The 16,251-nt window shown below is 34.1% G+C and overlaps 1 protein-coding gene across 3 annotated transcripts; it reads right to left on the bottom strand.

Annotated features, from left to right (window-relative positions):
• Positions 1–1,562: 1,562 nt before the first annotated feature.
• Positions 1,563–7,557, bottom strand: LOC147403682 (uncharacterized). Of its 3 annotated transcripts, none has more exons than XM_086439366.1 (6): positions 7,113–7,557; positions 5,164–5,254; positions 4,385–4,548; positions 3,128–3,183; positions 2,861–2,969; positions 1,563–1,869 (listed from the first exon to the last, which is right to left on the bottom strand). In XM_086439366.1, exons 1-5 carry the CDS (start codon positions 7,356–7,358, stop codon positions 2,891–2,893), a joined length of 636 nt encoding a protein of 211 aa, XP_086295492.1. In that variant the 5' UTR covers positions 7,359–7,557; the 3' UTR covers positions 1,563–1,869; positions 2,861–2,890. The 3 variants fall into 3 exon arrangements, with proteins under 3 accessions (XP_086295492.1, XP_086295491.1, XP_086295490.1); XM_086439365.1 differs by having other exon boundaries at positions 3,156–3,183; positions 4,385–4,545; positions 7,113–7,556; XM_086439364.1 differs by having other exon boundaries at positions 3,156–3,183; positions 7,113–7,555.
• Between the last annotated feature and the right edge of the window lie 8,694 nt (positions 7,558–16,251).

Raw genomic sequence — 16,251 nt, 5'->3', positions numbered from 1 at the left:
AGAATCCAGACCCTATGACGGCCATCTCAGCTGCCAAATGTAAGATTTCCATCTGTTTTAAATAATTAATTTATACTAATAGGGTTCCATTACAGGGCCCAAGATTACGAAATTGAAGAGGCAAGTGAGGATCAGCTTTGGTATTTCCTTCTACGAGAGTTCATGTTGGTGGGCCCGAAGAATTGTACCACCTAGCACTCTAGCGATCACCTTATATGAAATAGGAGTTGTGATAACCTGACTCCCCCACATGGCCCACTCAAAATACCCTCCTGACAAGGTATGTGTTAGAACCATAACTTTCATGTCTCGGGATACACGTCTGCATAAATCTATGGTGATGTGCATGTGTATCGCAAGGCACAGAATTTATGATTCTAACACATGTCACATCAAGAGAGTATTTTGAGTATGCCATGCAGGGAAGTCTGAAAATCATTACTCATGAAATAATCAATCTTTAATGATTTAAATATTATATTTTTTTAAATATAAAATAAGATTTAAAATATAAAATATAAAATAATATATTTTTTAATATATTTTGGACTAAATCAATGTTGGCGGAATTTAAACCCAAGTCTCTAATATTTTCACTTAAAGATTTTACCAACTAAACTAGTTGGCACCTACAACTAAAATTAATTATTAGTTAAATAAAAAATTAATTATTATATATGTAACACACTCGAGTTGACTTGACTAGGTTTTCATAAACCTGGACGAAATTTTCAAAATCTCGGAGGAATTATCACTGGCATTCTGGTGACATTTAGGTTAATATTTGAGATATCCACTTTAGTTCCATTTGATTTATTCTATGGGCAAATCGGTTCGATTGTAATTCTTATTAAATGAAAACAAGCTATGTTGTCTCGATTCTGTTTTAGCGCCCAACCAAACCAAGTGTGCACCCTAGACGACATCCCTAGACCTAGGTCTAGGTCTACTTTGATAGAGAAATAAATGGTCCACCTTTGTCAGAAAGAGGCTTATTTAACTTCAAAGTTTCTACCCTCGACTTTTAGCCTTGGGATTTTCTCTTCAAATCTTCAAAGCGATAGAATTTTTGGAGATGAAAAAGATTGATTTTTCTTAAACTAAAAATCATCTTGGATCAAATCTTTTACCCTCATCTTCAACCTCGAAATTCTCCCTGCTTCAACTTAGAAACCTAAAAAATGAGAGGTTTTTTTGGGGAAGACAACAATGTTACACTACTTTGTTAGAAAAATCAAAGGTTGAGGGATTGGAGGCAAGGATAATAGGTTTACAGGTTCAAAGATGACAAATTTTCTGACAAAAAAGAAAAAGCAAGCTTTTTTGGCTATAGGTTGAAGATAAGTGCATTAGTTAGTTCCAGAGAAAAGGGCCTAGGTCAAGGGGGAAATGTCATCACATTGAAAACATAGGGGTATCTCTAATATTGGCCAAAGCATGGAGGCGTATGTCTAAATCGCCCAAATATCTATTATTACCTGCTGCAGGGCATCCTCCCTAATCAATCTAGATAGCCAATCAATGGGTCCAAATTAGAAAACCAACCTTGAAACAACACAACAGAAAAAAGATCCTAACCTCAGATAACTGCACAATAAATTTTTGGAAGAATGTAACCATATATACAAAAAGATGTAATGAGAGGAACCCAGCCAACTGATATGAATTACAAAGAGAACAAGTCAATAATGTTACAAATTTTGTGAATTTCATGAGAGCACTACTTTAGGAGCACCATTTTGAAACTCAACTGCAAATTCCAATAATTGGAACTTTGTCGGCAAAATTCAGAAAAGCTTTGATATAACATGGCAAGAAGTCCAAAAGGCCACAGAAGCGGCCCTAAACAGTGCTGGGTTTTGGTATATCCTGTTGAAGCAGGGAATAGAAGAAAAGGACAGCATCAATATAATTCTAATATGGGGGTTAGACCAGTAGCTCTGTTGGTTTCACACATTGCAAAACAACTTTGAGGCCGTGGGTTGAAGCCCAGCTTGCCCATAAACCAAAAAAAAAAGAAAAAAAAAAATCTAACATGATAGAAATTGCGGTGGAATTTTGTATGTCTTGAAGCTTAAGCATCAATAAGTAGGATCATTTCTGCCACTATTGATGACAAATTATATAGAAGCACAGAATATAAGATCGAGTTAATGATTGCAATAAAAAACAAATATCACATCTAAAGATATTAAAAAGAACAAGAGTTGCTATTGGCACCCAACTATTACTTATGACACCCCAATTAAATAATAATAATAATAATAATTGAAGGGTCAGAAGTAAAAGTTGGGTGCCAACTTCCAATAAAAGCTCTCTTGTTTTCTTTTCCTGCTAGATTTCTATTTTTTGGGTTTAGGATTTTATATGAGCCTAATCACACTCTTTTCTTTTGGTGCAAGCTTTGCAAAGATTTTCAAGGGGTTTTCTTTGAAGACTTTGTTTTCAAGTAGGAGATGCTTTGTAGTGACAAGGTTGTTGGATGGGGTTGTTGCTTTCATCTAGCTTAGTTTCTTTTTTCCCTTTTTTCTTCTTCTCTTGCAGATGACCATCTCGGCCGCACTTTCGCTTTTTCAATAAAATTTGTATACTAATTAAAAAAAATAAAAAATCACAATTGTGAACAACTATTGAAATTGTTTGAATGAGTGTTATAATGCTTTGTAATGTGGAGATTTAATCCAAACCAAACCTTGATAATGTTTGAAGAGTGTTCTAATCTTTAAATGGGGTGTGATAAATAATTTAAGAAATTGGGGTGTAATAAGTAAAAGTTGGAGTGTCAATAGCAGCTCTCAAAAGAAATATAGACCGTTGAACCAAAAAGCTTAACCATAATAGGTTTTATAAAGTGACATACCCAACAGCAGTAGCTCCCCAGGATGCTACATTATAAATAACTTTGCTTCCATCCCATGCCTTCTGAAGTTTTCCTTTTCTCTTTTTTGTAGAGAAGGTTTTGCTCAGAGCTACAAAGGAAGCACAAAGACCATAAGAACTCTGTCCGGATATTTGACAGCTTTTTAACTTGGAAATTATTAATCATGAGTTCCAAAGGAAATATAGCCAACTTCAGCAGTCTACTCTCTTTCTCTCTAAGAATGGAAGAAGAGGCCACAAAAGGTACCTTCTGAGAAAAGGGTACTCAAACTCACCTTCTTGGAGTTGATTGGGAGATAATTCCTGAAGAAGAAGAAAAAAATCAAATCAAATCACGAACAAATAATCATTTATATTATGAAAATCATAACAAATTTCATCAACCTTTTGCATAATAGGAACCAAACCTCCATTAATACATGCAATAAAAACTTAGCCCATTTTGTTGCTTTAGCAAGTGCAGACACTTTTTCAAGGCTTGTTGGCGAAGGATGCAAAGACACCTCCCATAAATTGCATGAAAGGGGATTTTTTGTACATGTGTCGGGCTAAAGTTATCCTAAAACTTTTTAAGTAATTTTTTCCCTTGCTCTTCATGTTGGCTTTTCAAATAACTACTATGATTATAGTAAGCTGATATATTTCTCATATTCATTAATCATCATAAACATTAAAGACAACATAATTGTATGTATGTATTTACGCACATATATTCACATATGTGCCAAATTTCCAGTCATGCTATTTATGTTAAAAGTATCAGAAATGAATTATCTCACACTTTATGGTTGCCATACATCCAATATTTGATGGAATTTTTTTTATGTATTTTTGAATGCCAAAACCGAATGAAACTCAAAATTTTCCCCAACCAATATTTTTTGCCAAATGCTAACAAGGTTCCACACTCCACTACATGGGGAGGTGAAGATATATCTACATTTCTATTTCCAATTCCTATACCCAAACTAGTGTTTGATTTTTACTCTACCATTGAACCTCATTATCCTTTCCAAATTTCAATAGTTGTTACCTAAGGGTGCTTTGTTCCTTCTTAATGTTAACACACCAAATTTTTGGATTACATACCCTTTTACAGTTCACCATGTGAAATATTTTGTTACTTCTATCCATCTACCATAGGAATACTATTTTCATGGAAGAAGGTTCGGTGTGGGCCCATAAAAATTAGGATACGGCTACAACAATGGTGAGCAAATAAAAGATGCAGTTTGAGAATCATTTAAAGGGAATAACACAAACTTAAAATATTACAAGTTCTCTTTGTGATAAGCCTTACTAATGTAGCTAAGCCCATGGAAGAGAAAATGTAAAGGGTAGTGATATATAACATATTGGCCAGCAATGACAATGTGTGAGTGGTGCAAGACTGCCTGATGGAAACTTGAAATATATTGGATGAATATTATAGAACTGACAAAAGAATATAATTGTGCGATCTAATGAAAGCTAAAATGTCAAAGGGAGGAAAGCCATTACATACTTTAGTATGTTTTAGTGACAATAAATATGTTGCAGTGAAGCACGCAATTCCTTCCATAATATCTTCTTGCCTGACAAGCACATAACTTTCTTGGTCTGGTTCAATATTTCCACCTTCCCATAAATCATCTTCACTTACCAAATCCCAGGAGCTACCTTCTTCTGCTGCCACATGCATAGATATCGTCAGCAATTACTACAAATCTTGGTTTAGGAAACAAGATCTATGTCATAAAGAGGAAGATAAGCATAAAAAGTTACCCTCAACCAAAATACCAAGGCCTAGTTTGGAAAAAATATTCAAATCATCTAAAACAAGATTATTATGGAGAAGTGTTTCTGAAATTTTCTAGTTCTTTCTTCTTATTTTTTATTTTGAAAATGGTGTCTAGATGGCACAAATTTCAATCTCACCAAAGTAAGGGATGCCACTCCGCCCCCCCACCCACACACAAAAAAAAATATGTTTCTTCTTTTATTCTAACTTCCCCCCAATCAACTAGGGTTATCAGGTTTCTTCCCACAGATTGGAGAACAAAAAGGATGTTCTCTCAACAGAACAATTTTCAGAAGTGATTTATAATGTGTTTTTGAATAAAGAAAAGGAAGGGACACCTTTTTCTTTTATTTATTTATTTGCAAAAAATGCTTACCAAAATAAGCACCCAAACACCATTATTGTGCCGCAAAATGAATAAAACACATTTTATGCCATAAAAATTGTATATGGAGGAGTATCTTAACAAACCTTAAGGGAAGAGACCACTTTCATACACTTACCAGCATTATTTTGTGGAATTGACGTGTGGACGCTCCCAAGCTTTTCAAGGAAGTCAGGGGAATCAACTCTAGACTTTAGGAGATTGCATAGCTGTATATAAACAAGAAAAAAAGTTCTAAAATTTCAAATTTACAAGGTTCCAAACTAAAAGCAGGAGTAGAACTAGTGAATACTTAGAAGATGAGGCATCAAACAATAAGTACCACAACACTTCCACCATAAAGATATGAAGTATTTACATCCTTCAATGAAATATATGAACATGAGAATGATAAAAGGGATAATTGAATAATTTTTAACTTTCTTTTCACTACTAATTGCAAATAAACATTAAATAGATAAATCTGCAGAATATATCTAGCTATTATAGTAAATACCTCATTTTAAATAGCATATGTAACTATTTCTACATACATAATGCTCCTACAAGCTACCAGTATCCATACAAATTAAAGAGAGATAGATACATACTTCTCCTAGATTCTCAAACAACATGGTATGAATGTGCATTGAGATTGTTGTGGAGCCTCATACTTTTTGCGATTTGTTGGGGAGTTTGGAAAGAGAGTAATAAATGTACTTTCGAAAGCAAAGGAAATGACTCTAAAGATACGATTCTATGTATTTTGGGTATTTTTTTGGTCAAAAGTTTTTATTGAGTTCAGGGGGGTTTTCATTGAAGATTTTGTAGGTAATTTGGGAGAGGGTTTGTTGTATTTGATGTGATTAGTCCACTTGTATTTGCTTTCGCTTGGTTGGCCATCTCGATCGACCTCGCTTCTTATTAATGAACTTTTTCTTATCAAATATATATATAGGAAATGCTAACGTCCAATACTTCATGAGGACGTTAGTATTGTCCAACACTTTTTTTTCAATAATACCCTTCCTTGTTGTATCTTTTAGTGAAAAAGACAAGGGTGTATTGGTCTTTTACACAATAAATATTTGTTTGCATAATAAATGTTATGAGCATTTAAGTATTTTGAATTAAATATTTTTTTTTTATTTAAAGTAAATGCTATGGCAATCAATGCCAACATAATAAATGCATTTAGTAATGGCATAATAAATATATTATTGTGTAAAAGACTAACATGCCCTTGTCTTTTTCACTAAAAGACAAAACGAGGAGGAGTGTTGTTGGAAAAAATAAGTGTTGGACAATGCTAACGTCCCATTAGGTCTTGAATGTTAGCATTCCCCTATATATACATCATGTGGTGTCGTATTACCATCCACATAAAGGAGGGGATTAGTGTCAGGTTGGCAGGCAGTGTTAAAAGTAAAAACCAACGACCCCCCCAAACATTGATCCTAAGAAGACCCCATTCAGTTAATGCTACCGAGTACAAAACTAGGCTTTGGACATAGAGGAATGGTTGAATGGAATTCATTTAGCCAAACCCAAATCGTTGGGATAAGGCTTTGTCATTGTAGTTGTAGTGTCATATTACTATCCTAAGGTATTCAAGTCAGAGACCTAAACTATATGCCTTAGAAACAAAAACAACATTTTTTCTATGCTTTAATGCCATATTTTACGGATAGATAATTAAAATGGCATACCTTTGCAAAAACATGGCACCCAATTAAGCTTTACTATAACAACTGTAAATAATTGGGATAGGTACTGATGATTGTTAATAGCTAACTGTCTCAATCGTGGAAGCCTCCTGATAACCCTAGCATAAGCAAGTCTTACTTTACTAAGAAATTCATAAATATTGCTAAATAACTGAGAAGTTTAAATTATCATATATAAGCCCTTAAAAAATCAAAATGCGAGAATCCCAAATTCAAGGTTCCTAATTAGAAATTCGAAGTTCAAACATGAAATCAATCCCAGAACTCAATTCAAAACAATCAAACCCTAGACACAAATCTAATCAAGCATTCAACACCAAAGACCTTAAAAAAACGAGATCTAGTAACCGAATAGTCGTACCTTATCGGTTTCAGATTCGTCAAATTGAGAAGACGAACCCGCATCAATTGCCTCCTCCATCTCATCATCACCATCAAGATCAACATCAACATCATCGGTGCTCTTGAGCAATTCAAGAGCTCTCTGACATTGCTCGAGCACCGCTTGTAAAGTCTTCCTCTTCACCCGAAGCTGATAATCCCCCTCTCTCCCTCCTTCAACGCTTTCGATCTCAGATGATTTCGAAACTGAAACCTCAACATCCATGATTTACGCAAAAAAAATTCAGCTCCAAACCCTAACTAATTTTCTTCTCCTCCAGGAATTCGAGTTTAAAGAGTTCGAAGTAGAAGAAGAAATCTTCTTACATGAGATCTGTTAGTTCGATTTTGTGGTTTTTGTTAGAAGATTCGCATTTTTGTCGAGAAAGAAATTCTATTTGAAGAGTTTTGCGGAGAACAGCTAAGAATATTATTAACACAAAAAAAAACCCATAAAAAATCCTATTAATACATCAGTATTTACTTATAACACACCAAATTGTATAGTCTATTTTAAAGAAAGATGCTATTGCCACATCAAATTGTACTAATGCTACATCAATTCCTATGTAAATCACTGAAGACTTGCACACAGTTGGTGTGGCAATAGTAACTCTCTCTAAAGAGGGATTGATGTGGTAAGTAAGATTTGGTGTGGAAATAGAATTTGTTAAATAAATGCTTTTGTGTGTATTATATCGTGTAAGCTAAGAAGTCCTTCCGTACATCCACCGACCTCATGCTTATAGTAGCAATCATTGAGTGTTACACGACACTCGTGTCTTTTTCATTTCTTTCACGTGGTTGAACGAAGAACTTAAATTTATCAGTTATATAGCTATCAATGGATCGGATCGATTCGAACTGGACCAATTCAATAAGTATCGGTTAATGGTGGTGCAAAGTTTTTCTTGAAAGCATGAATTAATGTGAATTTTGAAACTTGATTTTTCCTCCCTTTATTATGCTTGGTCCAATGTTTCTTCAACAATCGCAAATGCACCCAAAAAAAAAATTACTCAACTAACATGAAATGCACATAAAACCATTAGATTTCTTCATGAAATGCGCATAGAACCATTAGATTTCTTTTAGTTCTACCCGTCAAAATGTTGGAGATAACAAATGTGCTAAGATGCACGATTTTGGATGTGCATTTGAATGTTTTTTATGGGGGGGATTATTGTGAATAATTGTATGATTTTCATTTCAACCCTATTTTGCACAAAATGCACACCCAACTAGTTATTAAATGTACGGGTTGTATGCATAAAGAGTTGCAATGGTCCGGATCAATGCAAGCAAATGGGTATGAGTTACCATCAAAAGAAACATTGGGACCAATCTAAGCTTGTTCACATTGTTATGTTCGTAATCAAAATCATAACAATAAATATTTGGGCTTTCATTGTGTCGTGAAAAATTGTTTGTCAACAAGTCTTTCTGCACTAATGAATTTAACATGAAGGAGAATGAACCCTTTTTTGAAGAAATTGCATATGATTGACCGTTGGAAGCCTATTGGTTTCTTATTTTCATGTCTCACAATCACCTTCATAACTGGGCTAATATTCCAGCATATGAAACTTGTTATTATGAACTATGTATTAATTTTTAACCATTATTAAAAGAGCTACAAGTACATTGTGACCGTGCATCACGTATCTCAAGATTTTTTTTTTTAATAACATTTTTTGAGCCGATGCATGTGCTCAATGACAATTTCAAATCCAATAAGTGGTGAGAGTCCCTAAGTTGTGTGTTATTTCCTCGAGGCCACCCGCTAGAGCATTCCCTCACTTACTTGGTGTGTGAGATGTACGGGCATTGCACATGCCCGATGAAAGGTCCCATATGCCTTGGTTCCGGCCCTAGCTTATCCAGTCCCCTAGTCAGATGTAAGTCTGGACATCTTGTTATAAAAAAATAATAATAATAAAGAGAGAGAGAGAGAGAGGAGAATTTACAATCCAAACATATTATATGAAATAGTTGCATCATATACCAATGCTTCATATACCTCCAATTCTCAAATTGGTACGTTGTTCATCTATGGAGGTTTTAATTTGAATTTTAGAATTTTATTCTTGCCCATAATTTGATTCTTGATATTGATGTTGCATTTTTATTCAAATTACAAAGACATTCTCCTATGACCATGATCATATATCAGCTAAAATTCAAAATGAGACTAAATCTTTCTAATCGTGATATGTGGAAGTTGTTTCTTGCATTCTCCTATGACTAAATCTTACTGTATCACAACTGTAGTAGTAAGGCCTGCAAAAGGAAATTTTGATATTAAATTCCAAAGTCAAATTCTAGGAATAGAGTCATCACAAGAGAGGGAGATATCAAATTTTATAATCAAATAATGTATCACAACAACATGGGTTATTTATGGATTTTTTTGTTGTTGAAATCTTTATGATTTTTCTCCTCCTTTTGTATCTTTATTTTATTTTTTTCAATTTATTTTTATATCAATGTTGGTTGCTACCCTGCACGAGCACAACTGAACGTAAGATTTCAGTGACTAACCCAAGCATTGGGGACCTATTGCTATATATCCTAAATTTTAGGTCATCGTTTCGTGATGATCATCATGTACTCAACAAAAACATCATATTGCTTTATTTATTTATTTTTTTTTATCATGCTTCAAATATGTAATTATCCAATAATTTTACTTTCATGATGTGCCTTATTAAATATTTAAGGTACGATGGTGGCTTCTCGGGCGTGTATATTAAGTAATGATGGAGAAGTCAAATTCTCTACAATTCACTATCAACTTCTTTTCTAAATAGGAGGAGGTGCATTGGGAATTGTTTCCCCCCTCCCCCCAACCCCAAACATGAAAAGAAAATACACATTTTGCTCAAGAGAATGAATGGGGACTATAGACATCCCAATTTGAACGAAAATTTGACATTTTTATTCAAATCAAAGGTCCTAAGACCCCTAAAAATCCTATGAGTCTACAATAAAAGCTTCTAGACCCACCACCTTCTTAATCTTTCACCTCTCTAACCCCAAACTCAAGCACATTCTAAGCTCACATAAGGCTCACCAATATTCAACATCCTAAAATTCATTTTAGCTTCACCCTAAAACAAGCATAACCCTACTCAATGCTTTAACCTAACCTAACCTAACCATAATACCATGTAACTCAATTCTAACTCAAACCTTAGATTCAAGTCAATCCTAAAACTTAAACTCTCGTCAAGACAAAAGTCCAACCCAATCAAACCCAAACCTAAAATCCATACTCATATCCATGATTATAACTAATCAAGATTCATACAACCATCAATCATCAAAGGGGACACTTGTCATTACCACAACCCACCTCCCAAAATCATTCTACCCAACCTCCTTATCACCCCTAAAAACTACACAGTCCATACCACAACCCACACCCCATGTAATAACTTAATCCCATTACATTATTCTTTATACCCTCAGACCCCAATTTTTTTAACCAACTCACCTAACCCACTTACCTCATACCATTGGACACATGTCACCATATCCTCCACCTTCCTAAAATATCCACAACTACTCCCCTTATACAATCATTCTTTTAACTAACACCCACACCCATTAACCCCACTTAATACTCAACCCATTTGAGTTGAGAATGACCCATTTTCACCACCTTCCACAATACTCATCTCCAATTCTAAAATAACAACCCTCCAACACTTACACATCATACCATTATCTTTTAATTTTTTTAATTTTTGATATTTTTATCCACAAAAGTCATCCTCAAAACCTATAATACCTTATCTCTCCCTCTTGAAAAACACATGCTGGAACACCCTCCACCCTTCAAGTCATCTATCTCAACTCTCTCATTACTCAATTATCAACTCTCATCTCTCCCAATTTCAAAAAAATAACTATACAATCCACTCAACTCTCAACACAAAAAGTCCATCAACCTTTAAGTTTAACACTACAAACTACTCAAATCAAACTGAATGAAAATACTCCAAAAATATAAAGAAGAAGAGTCAAAGAAAAAGTAGAGTAAGGACGAAAGTGATGTGAAAAATCCCCATTCTCTCCCCTCCACTTTCTCTCTTCTATCCTCCCTACTTTTCTTATTTTATTTTCGGTTTAGTATAGCCATAGATGTAATTCTAACCATCCCCTACCTCCGATAGATCAGAGCTCGATTTCGTATAAAATATAGGGATTGAAGCCCTCTTTTCAAAATAAAATTATACCATATTTAATCCCTAATCACAAATTGCACACACCACAAAATATTTTGAGATTATCAATAGTTGGGCCATTTTCATTCCATGAGAATGGGCTCATGATCACAAAGCCCATGCTTTTCCTAAAATTATACGAGTTTAAGACAAAAACATAGTAGGGTCTCTTCTCTAGATGAGATAACATTCATAGTTTAAGCCGACATCAAAAGTCACTCACATTCGAGGGCACAAAACCATCGTTTAATTACTTTTTTTTATTTTATTTCTCTAAAATGATCACGTCTTTCGAGTTTACCATCATTTGACGAAGAGAAAGGGGCACCTAACACCTTCCCCTCTCTTTAACCGAACTCTTACCTGGATCCTAGGTGATCGATGTCCTAATTTGTACGAAAGTCACCAAGATGTCGAAACGACTTTTTCGAAAATATTTTCCAGGTGATCATTCACACATTTCTACAAAAAATAATGGTGGCGACTCCAAATCCTTATAGAGGTGATCTTCAGATTCAAAAATCATGTATCTACAGGGACAAGATGATAAAAAATAAAAAATAAAAAGAGTAAAAAACATAATAAATAAAGAAAAATTAAAAATATATAAGATTATTTTCCATCAAAGTGTGGGGTTAAAATGATTATTCTTTTATCCTCCTTTAACTTTTAATCATTCAAAACTAATAAAAGCCTATTGTCATCAAGTAGGCCCATAAGAGGAGTTCAAAATACCTTATCCACCTTGACAAGTTGAAAACTAAAGTAAAATAAATGGTGGGAATCAGTATCATAGTTGTTTGATGTTAGGTAAACTTAACGTGTATTGCACATTCTTTTTCACTTCGTGTGCACGAGCTCCCATATAAATAAATACGAATTTTTTTACAAAATTGTGTAGGTATCATTTTTTAGATAACGGGAGTCAAAATGTCCCCTTCAATGATACATGTGCCAAATAACATCTTAGAGTATGCTCATCCCAAGAACATCGGTATTACTTGGTTGTCCATCTTAACAAGACTGTACTTATTTACGAGTCTTGGAAGTTTGGGATAATACCCAAGAATGACTTCCGAGGTCCACCAACAGTAAGATCTTTTTATTATTATGGAATATAACTTTTTCAACCTCTAATTCCTACTCTAGTACTCCCACATTTGTCAGGCTCTCATTTCCCATATAGGCCCTTAGGGCTTTGAAAAGCTTATAGTGCTTGCTTTGAAATTACAAAAGGTACTCTTACCTTTATACGATAAATCGAAATAAGAAACAGCCATTGTTGAGGTTGCACCATCCTCTAAAGATCGAGGTCATACCAAGGATATCACGGATATGCCATATTCTTCTTATGTGATTACACTTTGTGAAATGAGACCAGTTAGTTTCGATCATGAACCTTAGACTCACAATCTATTTTTTTTTTAGAGAAACAAGGTGACATTAAGTCAACTAAACTTGCTTCATACAACCTTTGAAGTATCTTAAAACATGGCTAGAAATGAGCCTTCCGCTGTCGCCATCGTCAATGTGGAGAAATAAAATCATCTCCCATCTAGATTGTTCATTAGTACCATCAACATGCATCCTGAGGCAGACACGTGACATCATTTGAAGAATACTATTTTATTAAGGAAGAATCTCAATTTAAAAAGATTTTTTCCTTTTTTATATAATTATTAGTTTGAATAAAGGGTAACATGGTCAATTGTGATTTAATTACGATTATGACTCTTTTTAAGATTTTTCTATTTAAAGGCCTTGAGACCATTGTAAAGAGGAAAAAAATGAAGGAGAGGAAAAAGGGGAAAACCGAGGTAAGGAGATCATGTAATAATAAACTCATTTTATAATGAAATAGCTCCTCAAGCTCGTGGACGTAGGCACGTTTGTTGAACCACGTAAAAACCCATGTGTTTTTTTTTCTGTGTTTTTTTTTTTCAATTATTCTATGAATTTTATGATGAAATCATGATCAAGGTCGATTTATCACAAAATCGACCTCTACAGTCACAACTCACACTTTCATCATTCAAATCCCCACACCCTTTGGTGTCAAATCTTACTTATTTTATTTATGCTCAACTTCTTGCAGTTGAAATGACATTGTTACCAATGCACATTTTGACAACATGTAGGTTATATGCCCAAAAGAATGTCTTAACATTTGGTAGTATTTCTCAAACTCTTGATACTAACAAGTAACTCCTCAATGAAGTAGTTGTTCTAAAGGTAGAGTTCATTACAAAGAAAACACAAATGGTAATTGAGAATGAGAATACCAAACTATAACATACATCTTTCTAGATAATTTGAAGAGATGATCTCGTAGGATGGGCAGACCACAAGAAAAAGGGTTCCAAACCATCACACCTATAGAGTTATTAATTGAACCTATTGGTGTATCAACCAACCTCGCCTCCTAGCCCAAAAACGATAGGCCAAGACCTTGAACTTGAACTTGCAAAATTACGATTGGGCTCAAAATGTTAACCGATCAAATTCAAAATCAACTAGGGCCTAACAAGGTAGATGTATGATTTTATTTATTTTTAAATAAAACACTCTCAAGAACTAAAAGTTTATTTTCATCCGTAACAATTTTTTAATATATATATTTTCGAATAATGCTCAAGATTGGACCTCATATCGCATAGCATAACATGAAAGTGTAGGGGAACCATAGATACCTTTCCTCGAGATATAAGTGAAAAAGTATCTATAATTTCTTCCAACTTTCATGTCAAGATGTAACATGAGATCCAATCTTGAGGTCTTTCCACCGCAAATTTTTTATTTTTTTTTTAAAGGGTTTTTGTTAACATGTGACCTGGGGGCACAACTTAAAGTGCATTAAATACATCAAAGGAATTTTGTATTAAAAAAATCCCAACTGCTTGCTTCCAAAGTGTATTTAATACACTTTATCGTGTGCCCTTGACCCTTTTTAAATTATTAAAACAATATCACGCGACTCACTCCAAATGGAGACCAGATTTTTCCAAGCCTGAGCCCTGAATGATGCTGATTTGATGTGTAATACAGCAGAAATTGTGACACGTGGAATTATATTTCCTCTTGTCACGAGAAAAGTCCAACCTCAACCATCAATTGCACCACACATCGCGGCTCGCGTGGCGATGGGAGAATGTATGTCGGACCCCGCACATATGACGTCCTTCTCTTTTATGTTTCACATGCTCTCACATAGTTACCCCCACCATTCTCTCTTAATTACCAAAATTGCCATCCACGTTTTCCCCACCAAAACTTTATTACATTTGTACGGTTACGGGTTCTTGTCTAGAGTGAGATTTTGGAGACCCGCGTTTTAGACACCCTCGGAAACCCCAATATTTTAGACTGCGTTGCATTTTCATTCTCTCTTTTCGTCTCTCTGTCTTCCTCACACGTTTGTAAAGAGTCGACCTAGTCTTACTAACGTAGTAAGATTTCACATCTTACTAAAGGTCGTTGAGCCGATATAAATCACCATATAGACAATCCAAAATCATAGCAGCCATCTAGATTTCATAGAAAAACTCAGATGAAAAAACAGCTCAAAAACCAATTATTTTTTTACTTGATCCAAGCTTTTGAAAATGATGGCTATGAACACTCAAATTTAAAAGTAAAAATCAATGATGAAAAATGATATATATATATATATTTAAATTTTTTCTTTCAAAGTTCTTAATGTGTTTAAAATGGACACCTACGGATCTCTCAAATCTAAAATTAAAATTCAATATTGAAAACTAACTAATCTTTATAATTTACTAAGATTTTAAATTTACAAAAGGTACTTGAGCTCACCTTGTTGCATAAAAAAATCATGATCCAATGCTATAGAGTCGTAGAAGATAAAAATTCTACGACCTTTAAAAAAATATATTTTTACCATTGAATTTTAATTTTAAATTTAGGAGTTCGTTAATCGTTCATTTTCAAAACATTAGATCAAGCCTAAAATAAAAGTTATTTTTTTCACTAAAAAATTTTGATCTAATTTTTTTCCATTAAATCTAGAGGGGGTTGTAATTTTGAATTGCCATTGGGGTGAACCATTTGAGCTCATAGGCTCCTAGTAAGATTTAAAATTTTACTAAATTAGTGAGGAAAGTGTTCTAGACCCCCTAACGTGGCATGAGATAAACTCATAGACTTTTCTCGAGATACACAATTGTACATCTTTATAAATATGTGCAGTTGTATATCTCGAAGGAGAAACAAATCTATAGTTCTAACACATGTCACGTTAGGAAGCGTATATGAAAGGTGGTGTTAGAAAATCATTATTATTATTTTTAAATTCACCATGAAATAAAAAAGAAGTCATGATGAATGCATGAAATTAGCACACGGTTGACATTGCAAGAGCACATAACCATATATCTTTTTCTTTAGGATACACATGAAAAAGATGCACGGTTTGTGCCCTTGCCACATCAACTATATATCAAAATCGCATGCATTCATCATTATTAAAAAAAGGAGCCAGGATGAATGCACGCGGTTGAATACGCCCCTAACATGGTCAGGACATAAAATCATAAATCTTTTTCATTGGGATACATAAGAAAAAGATGTACGATTATTTTCCCTTGCCACTTTAGCCGTGCATCCAATCATATGCATGTATCATTATTAAAAAAAATGAATAATGCTGAAGTAACCTTAGGCTGGAATCTCATATCGTATTTCTTGAAGGGAAAGTGTATGAGAATCGTAAATAAATTTTATCAAGTGAAAAAACATCCATGATTCCTATCCATTTTCACATAAAAAAGTACGATATGAGATTCCAGCTTAGATCACTTCCACGCGACTCAAAAATGTATATATATATATAGCAAATGTAAGTGGGAGGGTTATTTTTGTAAAATAAAA

Source organism: Akebia trifoliata, chromosome 4 (genome assembly GCF_017979445.1).
Source record: "Akebia trifoliata isolate Shusen 1 chromosome 4, ASM1797944v1, whole genome shotgun sequence".
Classification (NCBI taxonomy): Eukaryota; Viridiplantae; Streptophyta; class Magnoliopsida; order Ranunculales; family Lardizabalaceae; genus Akebia; species Akebia trifoliata.
Note: the sequence above shows the minus strand (reverse complement) of the source record. Positions and strands in the feature narration are given on the sequence as shown.

Bases quoted from the DNA above. Each gene is read 5' to 3' on its own strand.
- LOC147403682 (XM_086439364.1), bottom strand. From the start codon at position 7,358: ATGGATGTTGAGGTTTCAGTTTCGAAATCATCTGAGATCGAAAGCGTT. The intron at 5,255-7,112 runs GTACGACTATTC...GTTTATATACAG, and splicing joins ACGAATCTGAAACCGATAAG to CTATGCAATCTCCTAAAGTC. The intron at 3,184-4,384 runs GTATGTAATGGC...CTTCTTCTTCAG, and splicing joins TGTCACTAAAACATACTAAA to GAATTATCTCCCAATCAACT.